Source organism: Chrysochloris asiatica, unplaced genomic scaffold (assembly GCF_000296735.1).
Source record: "Chrysochloris asiatica unplaced genomic scaffold, ChrAsi1.0 scaffold00003, whole genome shotgun sequence".
Classification (NCBI taxonomy): domain Eukaryota; kingdom Metazoa; phylum Chordata; class Mammalia; order Afrosoricida; family Chrysochloridae; genus Chrysochloris; species Chrysochloris asiatica.
In genome coordinates this window covers 26,243,307-26,263,638 of record NW_006408521.1, presented here as the reverse complement: position 1 = coordinate 26,263,638, position 20,332 = coordinate 26,243,307, and the positions used below count along the sequence as shown (strand labels likewise).

At 41.4% G+C, this 20,332-nt stretch overlaps 1 protein-coding gene across 1 annotated transcript in view; it reads right to left on the bottom strand.

Annotated features, from left to right (window-relative positions):
- ABCC2 (ATP-binding cassette, sub-family C (CFTR/MRP), member 2) overlaps positions 1 to 20,332 on the bottom strand; it is a 91,116-nt gene that overhangs the window by 12,360 nt on the left and 58,424 nt on the right. Inside the window, exons 19-25 of the mRNA XM_006831242.1 lie at positions 19,097 to 19,277; positions 13,911 to 14,040; positions 13,145 to 13,283; positions 12,331 to 12,550; positions 10,341 to 10,495; positions 7,095 to 7,250; positions 5,406 to 5,605 (exon numbers count right to left, since the gene is read on the bottom strand). Of these exons, the coding sequence (XP_006831305.1) occupies positions 5,406 to 5,605; positions 7,095 to 7,250; positions 10,341 to 10,495; positions 12,331 to 12,550; positions 13,145 to 13,283; positions 13,911 to 14,040; positions 19,097 to 19,277 (1,181 nt within the window). The remainder of the gene's footprint in view (positions 1 to 5,405; positions 5,606 to 7,094; positions 7,251 to 10,340; positions 10,496 to 12,330; positions 12,551 to 13,144; positions 13,284 to 13,910; positions 14,041 to 19,096; positions 19,278 to 20,332) is intronic.

The following is a 20,332-nucleotide window of genomic DNA, read 5'->3' as shown; positions in this document are numbered from 1 at the left end:
CAGAGAGAGGGAGATGTCACTATCTTCACTTCCTCACCTGAGCCAGCACCCTGGCCATTCCCAGAACCTTACCAGAGGACTTGAGCTGGCAGGCCTGCACCTATCCCATGTGTTCCCAAAGTCTTTTTAAATGGATTTTAGAGACTAAAATGTATTTCGAAGATGTTAGGAGAGTTTGCTAAACTAAAAAATCCTATGGTGCAATGTCTTTGAAAATTACCAAGTCTTAAGAATCTTTTGGGGGCAATTGTTAAAAATATGTGTTACAAATGGATGCTGAGGCTGCTTATGGGAATCGGTGCCTTGGTTTGGAGGCTCGGGGTCATGGTTTCATGGGATATTCCAGTTAATTGCCCTAGTAACATGTGTAGTACTTCTGTTCTATTTCCTACTTCATTGCATAATGTCTGCGGTTGCCAATGGCCACCCAAAGCACGACATCTGGAATCTATTCCTCTGGAACAACAGAGAAAGGAGAGTCAGGAATAGATGAAGGATATGGAATGTGTGGCTAATTGCCTTCAGGAACAACTGCTTCCTTTGCCAAGACTCTGGAAGAAGTAGATGGTGCCCCGCTACCATTACTAAACATTTTAATCTAAGATTCTATAGAAAAATCCCAGTAGGAAATGCGAACTGAACTTCAAATTCTCATGGATTCCAGATTTCCTGGAGTCGTGAAGGTTGGCTGAACCCCTGAAACTATTGCCCTGAGATCATCCTTAAACCTTATGCCAAAAAAATCCTTTGAAGCCCTCTTAAAACCAAGCAATAGTTTCGCTTTGTAGTAGTTGTTGTTGTTAAGTACCATGGAGTCGGTTCTGACTCATAGTGAGCCTGCATAGGGTTTCTGAGGCTATAAATCTTTACAGGAGCAGAATGCTTCATCTTTCTCCCGTGGAACTGCTGACAGTTTCAAACTACTGACCTTGACGTTAGTAGCCTGATTCGTAACCACTACGCTACCATAGTTCCTTGTAGTTGTTATTGTTGTTGTTGTTAGGTGCCATCGAGTTGGTACCGACCCATAGTGACCTTATGCATAGCAGAACGAAACACTACCCAATCCCGGGCCAACCTTACTACTGTTGCCATGCTTGAGTCCATCGATGCTGCCACTTGACTAATCCATCTCACTGGGGGTCTTCCTCTTTTCCTCTGACCCTCCACTTTACCAAACATGATGTCCTTCTCCAGTGACTGCTCCCTCCTGACAATATGTCCTAAGTACGAGAGACGAAGCTTAGCCATCTTGGCCTCTAAGGACCACTCTGGCTGCACTTCTTCCAAAACAGATCTATTGGTTCTTTTGGCAGCCCATGGCACTTTCAATATTCTCCTTCAACACCATAACTCAAAAGCATCAATTCTTCTACAGTCTTCCTTATTCACTGTCCAGCTTTTGCATGCATATGAGGTTATTGAAAATACCATGGCTTGGGTCAGGTGCACCTTAGTCCTCAAGCTGACATCTTTGCTCTTCAACACTTTAAAAAGGTCTTGTGCAGCAGATTTGCCTAATGCAATATGTTGTTTGATCTCTTGACTGCTGCTTCTGTGAGTGTTGATAGTTGATCCAAGAAGAATGAAGTCCTTGACAACTTCAATCTTTTCCCCTTGGATAGGAATGTTGTTTATTGGTCCAATGGTGAGGATTTTTGTTTTCTTTACATTGAGATGTTGTAGTTGTTAGGTGCCATTTTGTCGGTTCTAACTCATCACAACGCTAGGCACAACAGAATGAAACATTGCCCGGTCCTGCTCCTTCCTCACATTTGTTACACTTGACCCTATTACTGTTGTCACTGTACCAATCCGTCTCTTTGGGGGTCTACCTCTTTTATGTTGACCCTCCACTTTCCTAAGCAGGGTATCCTTCTCCAGGGACTGGTCCCTCCTGACAACATGTCTGAAGTATGAGAGATGAAGTCTCACGTCGTAGCTCCGAAGGAGCATTCTAGCTACACTTCTTCCAACACATATTTGTTTGTTGATTTCTGGCAGTCCAGGGTACTTTTAATATTTCCTTTCCAATACCATAAGTCAAATGCATCAATTCTTCTCCTGTCTTCTTTATTCATTGTCCAATTTTCACATATATACAAGGCTATGGAAAATACCTTGGTTTGGGTCAGACACACCTTAGTCCTCAAACTGATATCTTTGTTCTTGAACACTTTAAAGGGTCTTGTGCAGCAGATTTGCCTAATGCAATACACTGTTTGATTTCTTGACTGCTGCTTCCATGTGTGTTGATATTTTAGCTTAACTAGTAAAAATGTCTGCCTTGAGCATTATGCTCTTTTAAGAACTAACTCTATGGGATCACACTGATAAGAGCAACTGGAAAGGTTATCTAGGAAAGTTAGGGGCAGTGAGCTTATGTTAATGGGTATGTAACAACGTGGAAAAGAGGAGTGAGGATAGCTGCATACCTCCAAGAATATCATCAGTGTCACTAAATGGTACTTGGAAAAACTGTTATATATATTTAAAAAGGACTAAAAAAATTCACAGACCAGAGAATGCTAAGGGGACACCACAACTAAACTCAATGTGGAAACTTGAAGAGGTCCTGAATCTAATGTCCTTTTTCTGTTCTGCCCTGGAACAGAAAAAGGACATTAATGAAAAAAACTAGAGCATTAAAAAAAAAAAAAAAAAGTCTAGGTGTTAATTAATAGCAGTGTATCATGGAAATTCAGACTCTTAACAGTGGGGAAAACTGGGTGACGTGTAGACCAGAACTCTGCCCTACCTTTGCAATATCTCTTTAAACAGAAAATTATTCAAAAGTTAAAAGTTTATTTAAAAAAAAATACAAAAAAACCTGAACTTTTCACTAGGGGATTCTGATTCAGTGGGTCTAGGATGGAGTTCAGAAATCTGCATTTAAAAAAATGATATAGAAACTTTTAGAGGAATAACTAAACTGTTTTCCACAGTCTCTGCACTATTTTATATCCCCAAAAGTAATGGACAAAACCTAAATCAAACCCATGGTCCTAAAGTCAATTCTGATCCATAGCCACATACAGGACAGAGTGAAACTGTGCAATCCAGTTTCCAAGGTTATAATCTTTATGCAAGCCAACTGCCACATCTTTCTCTTATGGAGTGGCTGGTGGATTCGCACTGGAAACCTTTTGGTCAACAGCAAAGCACTTGACCAGTGCACCACCAGGGCTCTTAGAGCAATGGACAAGGGTTTCATTTTCTCCACATCCCCGCCAACACTTGCTATATTCTGCTTTTTTTCTGATACTAGTCATCCTAGTAGGGAGAGGAGGTAGCTCACTGTGGATTTGATCTAATACCTAATGACGTTGAACATCTTTTCATGAGCTCATATGCTACTTTTATATCTTCTTCAGAGAAATAGCTATTCAAATCTTTTGCCCATGTTTTGATTCTTAATAAGGTTGTTTTTCTTTTTATTGTTGAGTTGTAGGACTTCTTTATGTATTTTGGATACTAAACCTTTGTCAGATAGATGGCTTTATATATCTGATGTACCATTTTCATTCTGCGGGCTGTCTCTTTACTTTCTTGATATGGTGCTTTGATGCACAAACATTTTTAATTTTGGTGAAGTCTAATTTATCTGTCTTTTCCTTTTGATGCTTGTGCTTTGGGTGTAATATCTAAGAATCCATTGTCAAACACAAGGTGTTTAGGTTTTCCTTTCAGAGGTTGATGGTTTTAGGTCATTGGTCCATTTGAAAAATAGACTTTCATGGATCATTTCTACAGTTCATTGATCCATTTTGAGTTAATTTTCATAAATGATGAGCGGTACGGGTCCAATGTCATTCTTTTGCATGTGAAAATGAGTTGTACCAGCACCATTTATTAAGGAGATTATTCTGTTCCCCGTCAATGGACTTATTACCCTTGTTGAAGGTCAACTGACTATAGATGGATGAGCTTCTTTCTGGACTATCAGTTCTAGTCCACTTGTCCGTATGTCTACCTTTATAATAATGCCACACTGTTTTCATTGGTGGTGGTGGTGGTGGTGATGGTGGTGTGCAGCGGAGTCAGTTTCCACTCATAACGACCCTGTATAGGGTTTCCAAAGCTGTAAATCTTTACAGAAGCAGAAATCCTCATCTTTCTTCCATGGAGCAGCTGGTGGATTCGAACTGCTGATCTTGGGGTTAGCAGCTCAACATGTAATCCACCACACTACCAGTTTTGATTACTATAGCTTTATATTATGTTTTAAAATTGGAATGTTTAAAGTCTTCCTACTTAGCTCTTAGGAGTTTGAGGATGAATTCTGTATTTTAAACAGACGTTATAAACGATTCTTTTAATGAGGCAGGTTTGGGAAACAATGTGATCGCGAATCCATACGTAAGGTTTAAAAGTAAGCACCATAGAAAGGTTTGATATATTCTGTTGGGTGGAAATCAGCTGGGGGAGGAGGGAAGTTAGGTGTGCACTGAACACCAAGAAATGAATTTAAACTTTATAGAGGATTCAAGACAATATATAGATAGAACTTCATTATAAAGATGGATTCCCCAAATAACATGTTTGCACCAATAATTATAACCTGTGTACATACAAATATAGTAAATATTTCCAATGGGGTCCGCTAGAATTAACTTAGTTGCCCATTTCCTTCTTGGACAATCTCTTAGGAAATAAAGCATCTCTGCAATCAAGCTCTTGGTGTCTTCATGTTCCAAATAACTGAGCACTGTTGACCCACCCTTAACTTGTCATGACACTTTGGGAAACGCTCAAGAGTTTTCACTTTCTTGAAAAAGACCCCCCTTCTTCAAGGATGTACCACTACTTGCCAGGGTCTGGTATTGGTGGAGGTGTCATGCTCTCTCTGTTCATGAGTTCACCTCCCAGGATGTGACATTTCCATGTCTGCCATCATTGCTTTGTTGGGTTTCATTCCTAAATTCACAACTCTCCTCCCCCCGCTATCTCTGCTTCTTCCCCGTCCTAACAAGAATGGCTTTTCTATAGTCTTAAATCCATTCTCCGGGAAGACAACAGAGAACAGCCAGGTCACTATGCTGGCAAGGTAACTGAGTTAGAAAATGTTTCTAACTCCCCTTAGACTTCCACAGTCACTCTGCTTGACTTCAATAAATAGAACGAGATGGGTTGCATTCTAACCATTGTAAATGCAAAGAAAATGAGATTTTCCTTAGAAACATCAATTCGATTCACATAGCTGGTAGGTGGCAGAGTTGGCACAGGAACCCAGGTCTCTGACTCCAAGTCATGCTTCTGTGTACTTAACTACCATGACAGGAGTGTGTGGCCAGAGGGAACTTCATGCTCCTGGCCACACCTGCCCTACTGCGACTGATATCAAACATACATACAGAGCCCCAAAGCACACATTTGGGTAAAGACCCAACCAAGGAACACCTCACCTGTTGGAGATAATCCAGGAAAAGACACATTTCTGGTTGGTGTCAATCCCCACCTCACTGATTTTTAAAAATCGCTGCTGGTGCCCCAAAGCACGGATAACAGGCAAACCTGACACAGTCTCACTGAAGTGAGAATAGATTGGGGACCTGGTGACAGAGTCCAGACGTCTCAGCTGACGGGAAGTAGCCACATAAAACGTCTAGTCACAAAAAGCAAAAAGCCAGTTAGTTACACCGTCATGTTGCATATTGTAAAAGGTCATAGCTCTGCCTCTTCCTGGCCACGACCCAGTATTCTTCACCTGGATGGTCACAGCCCATATCTGAACAGTACAGAAGCCTCGATCTCATCAATGACCAGAGAAGTGAAAAGACGCAGAGAAGCATAATGGGAACCTCTGCGGTTGATGGGGAACAAATTGGTGGATGAAATGAGGAGACGATACATTTCTAATTCAAATGAGGAGCTTTGTTGGCATAATCCACATCCCCCCCACCCCCCGAAGAATCTATATATATTCTTCAAGTGAGAATTCTGTACTGGCTAGAGACTTGGTCTCCAAAAGGATTCTGTAGAGGCATCTGGGACCAGAGAATGAGGGAAAGGAGTGGGTAGGAATTTACCAGGTCGTTTTACCTAAACAGAGGTTTAGGTAAAACTTGTAGAATAGAGTCATTTAAGTGACCAAAATTGTGGCTCAGTGATGAGTGAAAGTAAGGGTAGTTTGGGGGTATGTGTGGAATGCTGATGCTCTAAGAACTGGAACCGGATGTAATAGAGAGTAGTTGCAATCTCTGAGTTGTGAGACATGGCAGAATGGGTTAGCAGTGTACTGGATTTTGTGGGATTTGTTGAAACCAGGGACGAGCTGGGCATTTGAGAGTCAATGCAAATGTTATACTTGGGAGTTTCTTCAACTATCCTGCTTCTTGTCTGTTGGGTTAATAAGAGTCAAAAGGCTTATATCATCGGTGTACTGAGAGACTCAACACCAATGTCAGGAGGGGCCATCTTACCACAGGATGGCCCATGCTTGCAGGGTCTTTGGAATTGTTTTCCTCTAATTATGAGGGCATCACAAAGACAACTGGTAGGAGTTCTCTTGACAGCACCCCGCCCCATCCATTTTTACTATGGGAATGGAGTCCTTCTACTTGCTTTAGCTTTTCTGGGAGGCTTGGCTTTCAACTGCAAGAACCCTCAAGAACACACTGGGACTATGCCATGCATCCGCTTTGAGGCTAAAACTTCTTGGAGGTTAAGAGCGATCCAGCTCCCACTGAGAGACATCTGCATGCAGATACATCTATTTTAAAGCCACTGGACAAAGTAGCCATAGCACAATTCTTCTAGAAGCAACCAATAGCCTGTCCATTTGGGAGAGTCTCATGGAGCTTCAAGACTTTGTCCAGGATCAATGTCAAAGTAGTCTCGGATCCAAACATAAATCAATTCCATCTGTAAGGCCTCCAGCTTCGAGGGGGCCAGCAGTGAAGGTGACATTTTCTATTAACTGTACACTAATCAGTATTTCAGCCAGTGGCCTGTGGGATCTTTGGTCTATCAAAATGACTAAATAGCAACAGTGCTGAAGCAGTGTAAGTGATAAGTAAAAGAGAAGATTCTTAGGAAGAGGCTGGGGCTTTTATCAGGAGGAAGAAAGAAGGCCTGGTCATTTCCATACCTACCTGAATAGACACATAAATGATGGTCAGCGGAATGATGATAATGATGAAGGCTGGAGTGGCCACACAGATCATGACAAGGGTGCTGATTATCCCTAGAAAGCACATAATCCAGCTGCGCAAGGTAGCAGGGAGGGTTTCATCAACTGTGGAAGTATCCTAGGAACACACAGGAGAGATGGTGTACCAATGGATTCCTAAGACATTTTACATCTTCCTGGTTCCGGCAGGTCGTCTCTGTTCCTAGTGATTCCCTAGTTCAATCGTTTTACGATATTCACTTGCACTGGACTGGACTGCTCACCAATAATCAATTTCACTTCTGACACCATTCTCAATTCTTTCAAATGAACATGGCAGTCATCTTTCATCTTTTTTCAATTGACTTGGACAAGGTTTTCACTCTTCTCAGTGAAATTTCCCTTTGTCAAACTTAATACTGAACTAGTATTAAGCTAATAGACCCTTAAATGTAAATCCTCCCATCACAAAGCCAGTTTAGTTATCCTAACTGTACACAGGTCCTGATTTCATTGCATATCTAGCACAGAGCCTTACATGTGACAGACATTTAGAAAATAATTGTCTGAAGGTTCCAGTGAACAAGCCTTACCTTGACTGAAAAACCATTCTGTACCTCTCTGCCAGGCATAGAGCTTCCAGGGGAGAGGGATGCAGGATTTGAATGGGATCCCTTCCTGGGCAGTGTTTTAGTCAACCAATCCAGAGGTGATGGATATGTCTTAATGCTATGTTACTTTCATGTCACATTACATTGAATAAATAAACAAATGAATGAATGGGTGGAGGGTTGAAAACATCCTCAAGAAGCCTAGTTTATATTTTGAATGGTCCTTGCCTAGATCCCTTAAAGGATTATGCTGATTCTAGGATTAATAAAATGTGGGCACCAATATGTGTACAAATTATCATTGAAGTGCTTCAAACTGAGTGAGTGATAACTACCTTCTGAAAGAGCGCTGAATCATGGATGCTTCCGGGATCAATTTAATCCAACAGCAGGCAACAACCATAGATTGACATACATGGCAGAACCACCCCAAATTCAATCCAGATATGGACGTATCCAGAGTAAAATAAAACCATAAGATTGAAGATAGGGAATCAGAGATATCACTCTATAATGTAATTTAGACAACTATGGAGTGAAAAGAGGGAAAAGTATAGTTACAGAACACCAAATTATGAGGAAGTCAAGTAGATTTCAAGATAAAACAGATTGTTTTAATTTGGAGAAGAAATTAATAAATTAGAGGGTAACCTCAAAGAAATGTAGTATACCATCATATCAAATCAAGAAAAGGAAAATACATGACGATTTTGTAAACATTAAAACTATGATGAAATTGACAAGAAAAAGCACACAAGAAAATGAACTCAGCATAGGGGGAAAAAAACGTGGAACAAAGAAATCAGTAGTACCACAAAAAAACTCACACAGCAAAATGACTGCAATCAATTCATATTTATCAAGAATTACTCTGAGCACCAATGGATTAAAAGCACCAGTCAAGACACAGAGAGTAGCAAAATGGATAAGCAATCAGGCTCCTTCAATATGCTGTCTACAAGAGACATACCTTACACTCAAAGACAAACATAGATTTTAAATGATGCTATTCACAATAACAAAAAGATGGAGGCAGCTTAAGTGCCCATCAATGAAAGTATGGATAAACAAACTTTGGTACATACACCAATAGAATACTATGCAACCTTGAAGAATAACAATGAATCTGCAAAGCATCTCATAACATGGATGAACCTGTTAGACATTATGTTGAGTGAAATTAGTCAATCACCAAAGGACAAATACTGTATGAGAGCATTATTGTAAAAGCTTAAGAAAAGGTTTCTGTATTAAAAGAAACATTTTTTGATGATTAGTAGGGGCTGAAGGGAAGGGAGAGTAATTCACTGGCTAGAGGGGAGATACATGTTAGCTTAGGTGATGGGGAGGGCAATATACAAAAAAAGGGAGTGTGACAGATGAACAATGAAGATAGGGGAAGGCTTTGGCAGGCATATATGGGTTAAATGGGATAGAGCTAAATAGTGATTTATACACAACCTTGGAACAGCAGTGTTCTGTGTGTAGATACATGGATCAAGACCTAGTCTGAATGGGTTAAGGAGGGGAAAAATATTTATGTGCTTGATTGTCATGTGGATATTGATTCTCGTTGCCTACTATTGTAAAATAGACATTTGTGTGTCATAAAATAAATGCTGGAAATTATGATTACAGAAAGCTTGGGGAGCTTGGCATGGAGAGACAGAGACCATGGACAGAGTAAGGCTGTGTGCCTGTGGGCAGGAGGCTGGCTTTCAGAATGTCCCCTTTGGACATTTAAATGAATAGATATTCTTTATTTTGTATGTGTACATCAAATGTTTTTGCTTTGTTCATTTGTGAAATGTAATATATAAATGGGGAGCCACAGGGGAGGAAATAGGAAACTGTTGTTGCAGGGAGGGAACTGTAATCGCTGAGATGACCCAAAGTGTACAATTTGTTGAATGTAAAGCTGATGGTCTTGTCTGTAAACCTTCACTCAATTCACAGTAAGAAGTTAAAATAATAATAATGACTCTTTTCTGTGGGCCAGAGATAGATGGAAGTTTCAGGAATGGAAGCAAAGACCAGGTATATGGCAGTACTTTCACTATGGTTTCGCCTCTGCAAATAATCCTTCTCACCTTGCTTCTACTTCCACCTCCTTTCCCCTACTCCCAAACATGTCCTTAGCCAATTTCTAAGATTTAACTCAACCCTCACCTTTTTTGACATGTCCTGCCTTCAGTCACGAGGCAGAGCTAGTATCTCTTCTCTGCCACTCTTCTGTGCTCCCAGAATACGTCTTGAATAGTGATCTTGCCATATTCTATCCTAATCTTTTATTAAGCCAGCTCCCTCACTCAACTGAGTTCCTTAAAGGACCAGAGCTGTTCCTTCTGGTATCACCAACACCCTGAGGACCTCATAGGAGGTACACAAAAGGCTCCCTCACTCAACTGAGTTCCTTAAAGGACCAGAGCTGTTCCTTCTGGTATCACCAACACCCTGAGGACCTCATAGGAGGTACACAAGAAATATTTGCTTGCTGAGTTGACAAAAGAACAGGAAGTGCATATTGTGGTCTCTGGGAATATAAGAATTCCTCCCTGTCAGAAATAGAATGCTCTCAGCCCGTAAGCATACCATCTTACAGCCCTTGAGATACTTACACCAGCGAATCTGTTTACAATCCGGCCTATGGGTGTAGTGTCAAAAAACCTCATGGGTGCTTGAAGGATATTGTTCAGCAATTGCTTGTGCAGGATGTTTGCTGCATGGATGGTACCGTAGACAGACCAGAGATTCGCTATGAATACAAATACACCTAGAAATGGAACCAGTTTCATTAGCAACATCTTTGAAGACTTATGCCAAGGACACAATGGCAGACACATTCTAAAAGAGAGACTGTTGTGAGAGCTTGTAAACCTGCCTTCAGCCTATAACTGATTGGATTTTCTAAAAGGGGGAGTTCGAATTTGCCCAGGGAAATAGGCTTCTTGTTAAATCTTTGCAGAATATGAAGCCTTAGGTGGAATCCTGAGCCCCACCCAGAACCTTCTGAGTTGGGACATTCCCACTTGAAAAGACATGCAGACCAACCCAGAACTGTTGGGAGAACAGAAGATTCTTATTGAAAGAAAAACCTGCAAGGGAGAAAGAAAAAGCAGACTGTTGGACTGTTTGAATCTCAAGCAAGCTGTTTGCTTTGGAGGCATCAAGACAAGAACAGTCAGTTCATCGAGGAAAACTCTCTTCTAGGACTGAAGCTTAAAGGGAACCCTCAAGCAGCCTAGTATGCTCGCTGGTCACCACCTGGGTCTACTTGAGAGCAGTGAAGGCATGGGCTAAGTTTGACCACATTCCCTTGACATCTTTTGACCTTGAGATGAGAGAGACAAGAAGAAAGGCTGGCTGTTCTGAAGTTTAGGAAGATGTGTGAATTCCTGAGCCCATCGGCACTGACATAGCCCCTGGGGGTTAGAGTTGTGAGTGAAGTGGCCAGCTGGTCTGAAGTGAGGGGAGGTGTGTGTAAACTCCCAAACTTACTGATAGCACCCGTTTGACTTAGCTTGGATGGTTAGCTGACCAGAACTTGATCAGATGAAGATAAAGATGTTCGATACTATGAGCAAGTAAAAACCACTACAGTTTGATGAGCTAGACTTTTGCTTATAGATGCAGTTTCTCAAAATTCCAACCAGAATGGAAGGAGTCTTTATATCAAGGAACATGTTTGTTTCCTCAGTGTACTGGGTTGATATTGTTGTTGTTGTTGTTAAGTGCCATCGAGATGGTTCCAACCCATAGGTACTCTGTATAGGGTTTCTGAGGATTGTCTAGTAAGCTTGAACCACCAACCTTGCAGTTCAAACTGCTTTGCAGTCTAGTGCACTAACCCACAATGCCACACCAGGGTGGGCAATTTAGACACTGACTATCAAAAAATGGTGGTGGGCTATAAAGGTATGAAGTGGCTGGCTTACAAGTTTCATGAGTGTACTTAGGCTCAGAATGAGGGGGGTAAGGTAGAATTTCCACTGAATAGTTTCCCTCTTTTTCAGATGGATTTGGTGAAAGGGGTTGGAGGGTGATGGTGATAGGATTTTTGATTCAATTGTGAGTAACTGTTAACAGGATTTATTGTGATAGCCACAACTGTAATTATAGAAATGTATAAGTAACAGTGGGGAGTAGTTAATTTCATTTCAGGAACACATGGTCTCAAGACCATTAAGACCGAAGAGCATGAGTAGAGCGTGAGATCCTACCTAGAAATGTGGTGACATCAGAGACATTAGCAGAGGCGATGGCATGGAGAGATAGAGCAAATGCGGGCTCTAGGCTCCTGGACTGTGTGCCTGTGGGCAGCAGACTTGCAGAATGTGCCCTTTGGACGTTTAATGAATATATGTTTTTTGTTTTGTATGTATACATCAAATATTTTTGCTTTGTTCATTTGTGAAATATACGATGTGACTGTGGAGCCATAGGAAGGAAGTAGGAAATGGTTGTTGCAGAGAGAGGATTGCAATCATTGAGATGAAACAAAAAGTTGATGACTTTGTCTGTAAAACTTCACTAAATTCACATTAAAAAGTTAAATGAAAAAAAAAAAAAAGACAGAGAAAGAGAGACTGTTGTCACTGTTAGACATACATTGTGCGAATCCCAGAGCTCCATAGACTCCAACTCTCATGTTCCTCTGAGAAGCTGGATAGTTGGTGCTGTTGAAGGTTTTAGAGTCGTTGGTCCAAGCACTGAGCCAGAGGTTGGATCCAATAAAAGACACATAGTTTATCACATAGGAAATGAAGATGAAGCATATCGAACACCATCCAATTGCTTGTAGGTATTTCAGATAGATGGAGAACTTCACCTGCAAAGCCCCACCTCAACATTAGAATTTCTGTATGCTTATGGTGAGGAATTATTTAGAATCGCCACCACAGGTTCCCTGGAAAAGTGGGCAGCAATGAGCAAAATGTGTTCTACTGTGGTCACCATTTCTGCACCGAGCCAGGATAACAGAGCAATGCTGGAATACAGTGCAGGGAAAATAGCCTTTAGATGATTAGTGAGCTTCTAGCTGCAACTAAGATGGAATCAGTGCTTTTCAATGTAATTCATTTGAATTGTTTGCTCTCAGACTGCTGTAGTAGTATCCCCTATTTATTATTGTCCACACATCAGAAAGTAATCAAACATTCTGAAAGTGGGGGTTGAGGATATTCATAGGAATCATGCTAATCTTCATGGGACTATAACAATAGATAGCTGAGAGATTCCACTATGCCTTTTGATAATGAATTTGTAGATTTGCTAAGGATGGAGGACATAACTCTCCTGAATACACACACACACACACACACACACACACACACACACACACATTCATCTAATTTAAAAACTTTTGGATCCCAAGCCTCATATCATCTCTAATGGTACTTTTCTATTGGAGTATTCTGTTCACCTTTCCAGTTTCCATGAATTCCTTCTTAATTAGTTTTTGTCCTTTTACTAGTTCTTCCTTCTCCTTCAGGTTTGGCCCCACATTCCGACTTTTCAAGGAGTTTTTCAGAGATTTTCGATGTCTGCCACTGGACCTAGAACTGAGAGATTTTTGTTTGTTTTTGTTAAGTGCCATCAAGTCAGTTACTACTTATAGCCACTCTGTATAGGGTTTCTGAGGAGAAGCTGGTGAGTTTGACTACTGACTTGGCAGTTCAAACCGACCTTGAGGTGGAATGCTTGAGGGAAAAAGCTTCAGGAGGATATTGAAAGTGCCATGGGCTGCCAAAAGAACAAACAGATCTGTATCAGAAGAAGTACAACCAGAGTGCTCCATGGAGGCCAGGATGGCCAAACTTCGTCTCTCATACTTCGGACATATTGTCAGGAGGGACTAGTCTTTGGAGAAATATATCATGTTTGGTAGGGTGGAGGGTCAGAGAAAAAGAGGAAGACCCCCAGTAAGATGGATTGGCAAAGTGGCAGCATCAATGGGCTCATGCAGGCAGGCATGCATCAAAATCACTTTGCTTGCATCAAATTGCCTTTCTGAGCAGAAGGCCATTAGGGGAAATTTACACCATCTTAACTACCTCCTCACTCATACAAGGATATAAACGAAGAGCTGTGTATGGTGTCCACTCCTCAGGAAAAACCATGGAAAGAAAAAGAATAGAGAGATGAAAATATGGAAGTGATTAATGGCTACCAGGTGAATGAAAACCCACCTGTGGCTATGTGTTCTACGAAGAAGACTGTTTTCTCGTTTCATGGTCAAGGAGGCCACATCGTCAGGGATTTCTTCCACACTGGCTATCAGCCCATAGTCATCATCTTCTTCTTCACTGCCATCATTAACTAGAGAGACACACTAGAGATTAGGGAAAAGCCACACAGACCAATGAATCAGAATTTAGAACTGGGTCATTCTGGTCTGGCCTTCAGCTGAGAATTAACATTTCCATCCTAGATTTACTGAGTCAGAATCTACTTTTTAAGGCGATCTATAAGAATCATCTTGGGATCTCATTAAAATGCAGATTCTGAATCAGTGTATCTGGGGTTGAGATGCAAATTCTCAGCAGGGGGTTGAACCAGATAGAACTGGTTCTCTCTTTTGTTTATAGAAGGGATGGGAACCAGTTCCATCTGGTTCCCATCCCTTCTATAAACAAGAAGAGAGAAACCATCTCTGATCTGCCTGACTTTAGTAAGGAATCCCAGATATACACACAGGCTGGATTCATTTACTTCTGAAATGCCAGTTATTACTGCATTCCTATTGAGATCTACCAGGATAAAGGAGAGATGGGTTAATGGTCTACTAGATGAGGAAAGGACTCCTGGTGTGGTGCTGCACGCTCAGCAGTTCAGACCCACCAGTTGCTCCTCAGAAACACTGTACAGGGTCACTATGAGTCAGGATTGCTTGATGGCATTAACAACTTAAGATGAACACATGGTCAAAAATACTCTCAAAAATTTAAGTCAAACTTTGAAGTTCCTTTGGAGCAGGAAAGAATTTTAAAGGGTTATAGTAGGCAGACAGAAGACCACCAATCCCAGAACTGACTAAAAGAGTGAGTGTGAATAGAAAAATGCTCTTTTTGAAATTAAAATAAGTTTAACACACATGAATATAAAGCATTTAAAGGACATATTTAAAAAATAAACTAAAATGAAAGCTAAAAAACACATCAGTGGAAAATGTGGATGAAGCAAATACCTCCAGAACTTTGCTCCATCATCAAAGCAATGCGAGCACTGGCAAACTGTCAAATCAACTTTCTCCAGAACTCTGAAATTAATCAAATGGCTGCAACAATTGGAAAACACGGATTCAAGAAAAACAACTGAATCTCAGAACAATAAACTTTGTGGTGCTTTAATGTACTGCATTCTCACCCCCTACCCCCCATTCCACAGTAGCCTGGAAAAGCGTTAGTCTTCCAGTCATGGTACCCATGAACACCAGCAGCCTAGCAGTCATTGTTGTTGTTGTTGTTGTGTGCCATCAAGCCAGTTGCAACTCATAGTGACCTTGTATAGGGCTTCCAAGGAGTGACTGGTAAGTTTGAACCACTGAGTTTATGGTTAGCCGTCCAGTGCTAATCCTTCATTTGTTGTTTGTTGTGAAGTGCCACCAAGTCAGTTCCAACCTCTAGTGACCCTGCATAGGATTTCTGAGGAGCAGCTGGTGGGTTTGAACTGCCGACTATGTGGTTTGAAGTCCAGTGGGGATCTTAACTCATCATACCAGGACACCAAATGACCCATAATTCCACTCCTAGGTATATATCCAAGAGACTTGAATGCAGCAACGTGTACAGACACACGTCCATCAGTGTTCATTGCCGCATCAGCCACGATAGACAGATAGTAGAAATAGCCTAAGTATCCATAAACAGATAAACCAAGTGTGGTGTGTACTCAGCTATAAAGAGAAATAAAATCCTGATCCATGTTACAACATGGATGGAACTTGAAAACGTTATGCTCAGCAGGGTTGAATTGCCCAATAAAATTACTGACTACTTTGTTCTTATAAGGGTTTGTAAATTTAGAAAGAGGCTTTGATTCAGTAGGAAGGTGCTGTGGGGTTGGGAGAGAGAGTAGCTGGTCCTAGAAGCAGAATCTGTGATGTGGTGAAAAAAATGTGAAATTGTTCACTACAGATCAGAAGAACAAATAAACCTATACCTGGCTTGTTGGGTAATCTGACACAGATGCTATCGATGGTCTAGGTCAGTCACAAAAGGATGGATATTTTGTATGGTCTCAGTTACATGAAGTAAGTAGAATAGGCAAATTTACAGAGACTTATTAGTGATTACCAGGAGCAGGAGTGGAAAGGGAAAGTCATTGTTCAGGAAGCATTGTTTAGAGAGATGATGGGACATTTGACAATGATGAAGATGGTGGTTGCAATATGATGAATGTAATTGACATCACTAAGTTATATACCTGAAAACTGTGGAACTGGCAAATTAACTTATATTTTTACATAAAAAAATAATAAAAAGAATATGAAGTTAGACCAAAAAAAAAAAAATCAGCTCAAAATGGATCAAATACTTAAATGTAGGAGCTAAAATTGAAAAATGAACTTGGAGTAAGCAGTGGTTGCTTAGCTATGACACCAAAAGTATAAAAGGGAAATTAGATAATTTGGACTTCATCAGATTTAAACATACTTGTGCTTGGAAGGATATCACTGAGGAAGTGAAATGACACCCCACAAAATGGGAGAGAAAGTTTGCCAATCAGTCTAGTAAGAGGCTTTATCCATGGACTAGGGGAAGAGAGGACAGAGAATGAGGGCTAATGGGCATGGGCCCTGAGAATGCTTGGGACTTAGATAGTGATGGTAGTGTAGTAAAACCCACTGACTTACACACTTTCAAAGAGTTAATTTTTCTGAAAAACAAAACGATAGCCCAATGCCAAAAATCTTACACAAGTAGATACTAAAATCTTTGTAGCTGAATTAACACATTAATATAAGCACATGAATGAATGTGTATGTGATAAAAATATAATGAATGCCGACTAGCAACGTACTAAATTTCAAGGAAAACAACTTTAGAGAGCCAATATTGTTACAGGTCACCTTGCCCTCTTGCCTTTCTCTTCTCTCTACCATGGCATGGTCTAGAACCCAAGTCCCAGAACCAACACCATCACATGCCAAGCACTGGTGCTACACTATTGTTGTTTTTGTTAAGTGCCATCAAGTTAGTTCTAACTCATAGTGAGTGACCCTGTATGGGGTTTCTGAAGAGCGGTTTGTGAGTTTGAACTGATGGCCTTGTGGATCAAACTGACCCTGTGGTCTAGTGCTTATATGTTGTTGTTAAGTGCTGTCAAGTTGGTTCTGACTCAGAGCTACCCTGTAAAGTGTTTCCAAGGAGCGGCTGGTGAGTTTGAACTGCCTACCTTGCAGTTTAGTGCATTATCTTGCAGCACCACACCAGGATGCCCAGTGCTTATAGAATGACTCAGAGCTAGCTTATCGATGTTCACTAAGGCAAGAATTCACTGGGCTATTTTATAAATTTCCCTTTGCACACAAAAGATAAGAAACTTCAAAAAGGGTTGCCTACCCATACCCATGGTAAATTATAGCAGAGTCCAGGAACTCAAATCCAAACAAATCAGAAAAAAAAAAAAAAAAAAAGTTTAGACTTAGCATAAGAAAAGTGCCCAAACTGTGACCACACGGCTGTCTGAACACTAACTCAGGGGAACCCAGCCCCAGACACAGTCCTGTGCTTGGCTTCTGCATTTCCCATTCTGCTGCTTTTTGTGTTCTCCAGACCAGGACCTAGAGCACATATGGACTGATAAAAAAAAGTCTGGCTCCTCCCTTTATGTTGGTTCCTGGTCCCCCTGCCCACTCTCTAGGCCTGGCCCCCAATCCCTTGTCATCCACAGCATCCTCTTCTTTGTTCTTGCCCTATGCTTCCGAAACTGGTTTAGGGTTTTCTTTCAGATTCTAGTTTTAAACCATCACACCATTCTGACCCCTTGGAGGCTCTGCAACTACCCCTGATACTAGATGAGGTTATACAACTGTCATGATTTTTCTGATTCAAAACACTCAATTTTTTTTGGTGTCTTCTTCAAGATTTATTTCTTGGAGTGTGTGATACAGTGAATTCTTTAATGTCTCTTGCAGCCACAATCTTGGTAAACTCCCGCCAAATGACTTTTTCCTGATGGATTTGGGTAAGAGAAGGTGAGGGAAGATGCTGATAGATTGTATGATTCAGTCGTGTGATTGTTCACAAGGCTAATTGTGAACTCTAACGTGTGTATAAATTGAGTGATCTCCAAGGCAGGAGAGGAGAATCTTACTAGCAGTGAAGAAGAGTCAGGAATGGAGCATGTCATTTAGACCCCGAGATCCTTGCACAGTGAACCTCCTGGGTCAAGGGACAGAAAGCTGTGGTGGCAGTGGAGGAATAGTGGAGGAGTGGTCTAGGAGCAGCAGCAGCAGAACCAAGTGCCAAAGCACCAGACAGAAAGATGGGTGGGCTCCCTAGCCCACAGAGCAAGTAAAGCGAGTGCCTTTGGGCAGGACGCTCATTTGTGAAGTGGGGTGTCTCCAGGGACTTAATTGGGGAGGTACCCTTGCTGACCCAGGGAGCTAGAGCAGAGCATCTTCAGGCTGAGGTTTATAGTGGAGTCAAGTACGCTTTGGGCATTTATCAGCAATGGCTTGTATTCAAAAGAGCTTTGTAATAATGCTGGAGCAGGGCAGAGGCCGAGGGGCCCATGACTGAGAGGTCAAGAACTTGAGCGAGAAGCCCGTCCTGACTGGAAGAACCGTGCCCTGAACATTTCTGACCCTGAATTGTTACCTGTTGACTGTGCTAATAAACCCATCCCTGTGAGTACAGTGTCTGAGTTCTGTGAGACCACGGCAATTATTGAACTCAGATGAGTAATGTTGTGGGAGAGATGGTTGAGGCCATTTTCTACTAATGTATCAAGAATTTTGGATTATACTGTTAGTGTCAGTGTAGGAAACTGTCTAGAAAATGGTTTTAATGGGTTTGGAGTAGATGGGGTAGGGTGGCTTGAGTCAAGAGAAACAGAGTATCCCTAAGAGGGGACCATTATGTCACTGGTGTTCCTTCTACAAGTGTTAATCCCCCCAAACCTCCAGTCATAACCTCCTAAAGATTGACCTCTGATGGAATTTCAGAAACCAAATATGCTAGATGAACTAGCAGTTTGACCCAGTCACCGTATTTCTATTCCTGTGTCCCTTTACAGAGACATACAGCTGAGCTTGAATCTCAAATCCAGTCCACTGGGTATTGAAAAGTTCAGGAAGAAGGCTTCAGTTCACCATTGTGACTCCTTCCCATGGCCCAAGTTCTAATCTATTCCAAGCCTCCTTACATACCTGTGGTCTCCTCTTCAGGACCCGTCTCTTTGGTGTATGCTTTGAGATTCTGAGCAAATATGCCCTTTTTGGCCATCAGAGTGTTATAGGATCCTTTTTCCAAGATGGTGCCATTCCCCAAAACGACAATTTCATCCACTTGGGGAAGAAAGTGAAGGCTATGTGTAACCAACAGTCGAGTCTGTAAAAACAACATAAAGTGTGTTAACTACCTTATGTCCACCATCTTTCCTGGTGAGGGTTTCGGGGTGGGGAAACACACCTCAATGCATTCTGTAGTGCTTTGTTTCAAAATACGGACCTAATTACTGAGCAATTTTGACTTCCTCTTTCCTCCCCAGTGCCTTATCCTAAGAACCCAAGTTTATGCCTGTTAATGTGGACATATCTAGAATTATTTTCCTGCAGTGACAATTAGGTATGTCCTACATACATTCTCCTTCAAATTCTTGGGTAGCCAAAGTATTAGCAATACAAAACTAACTGTACCATTCACTAACAGCTAACCAACTGAATTAGCAAGAATTGACCAGATTCTTTGAACATGCTAGAGACGCAATGAGGAAGGCTGATCTTTAGTCCAGGCTTTCTCTGGTGTGGAAGCCTTGATATCTCTTGTATTCTGATCTGTTTATGAAGCACATTGCTGAGACAGGAACTCCACTCAAAGAAACATGAACACTAGTGAATCAGTGATGCTGTTCAGGTAGGGGCTATGGGATTGTCTACTGCCTCTGCCTTCTACTTCACAGTCCCACACAGACTTCTTGTTGTTAAGTGTAGTAAATTGGTTCAGAATCATTGTTGTTGTTGTTTTTGTTAGATGCCATCAAGTTGGTACTGACCCATAGCGACTTTATGCACAGCAGAACGAAAACTGCCCAATCCTGGGCCAACCTCACTACTGTTGCCACGCTTGAGTCCATCAATGCTGCCACTTGGCCAATCCATCTCGTTGGGGGTCTTCCTGTTTTTCTCTGACCCTCCACCTTACCAAACATGATATCCTTCTCCAGTGACTAGTCCCTCCTGACAATATGTCCAAAGTATGAGAGACGACGTTTGGCCATCTTGGCCTCCAAGGAGCATTCTGGCTGCACTTCTTCCAAAACAGATCTATTGGTTCTTTTGGAAGCCTATGGCACTTTCAATAGTCTCCTCCAACACCATAACTCAAAAGCATCAATTCTTCTACGGTCTTCTTTATTCATTGTCCAGCTTTCACATGCATATGAG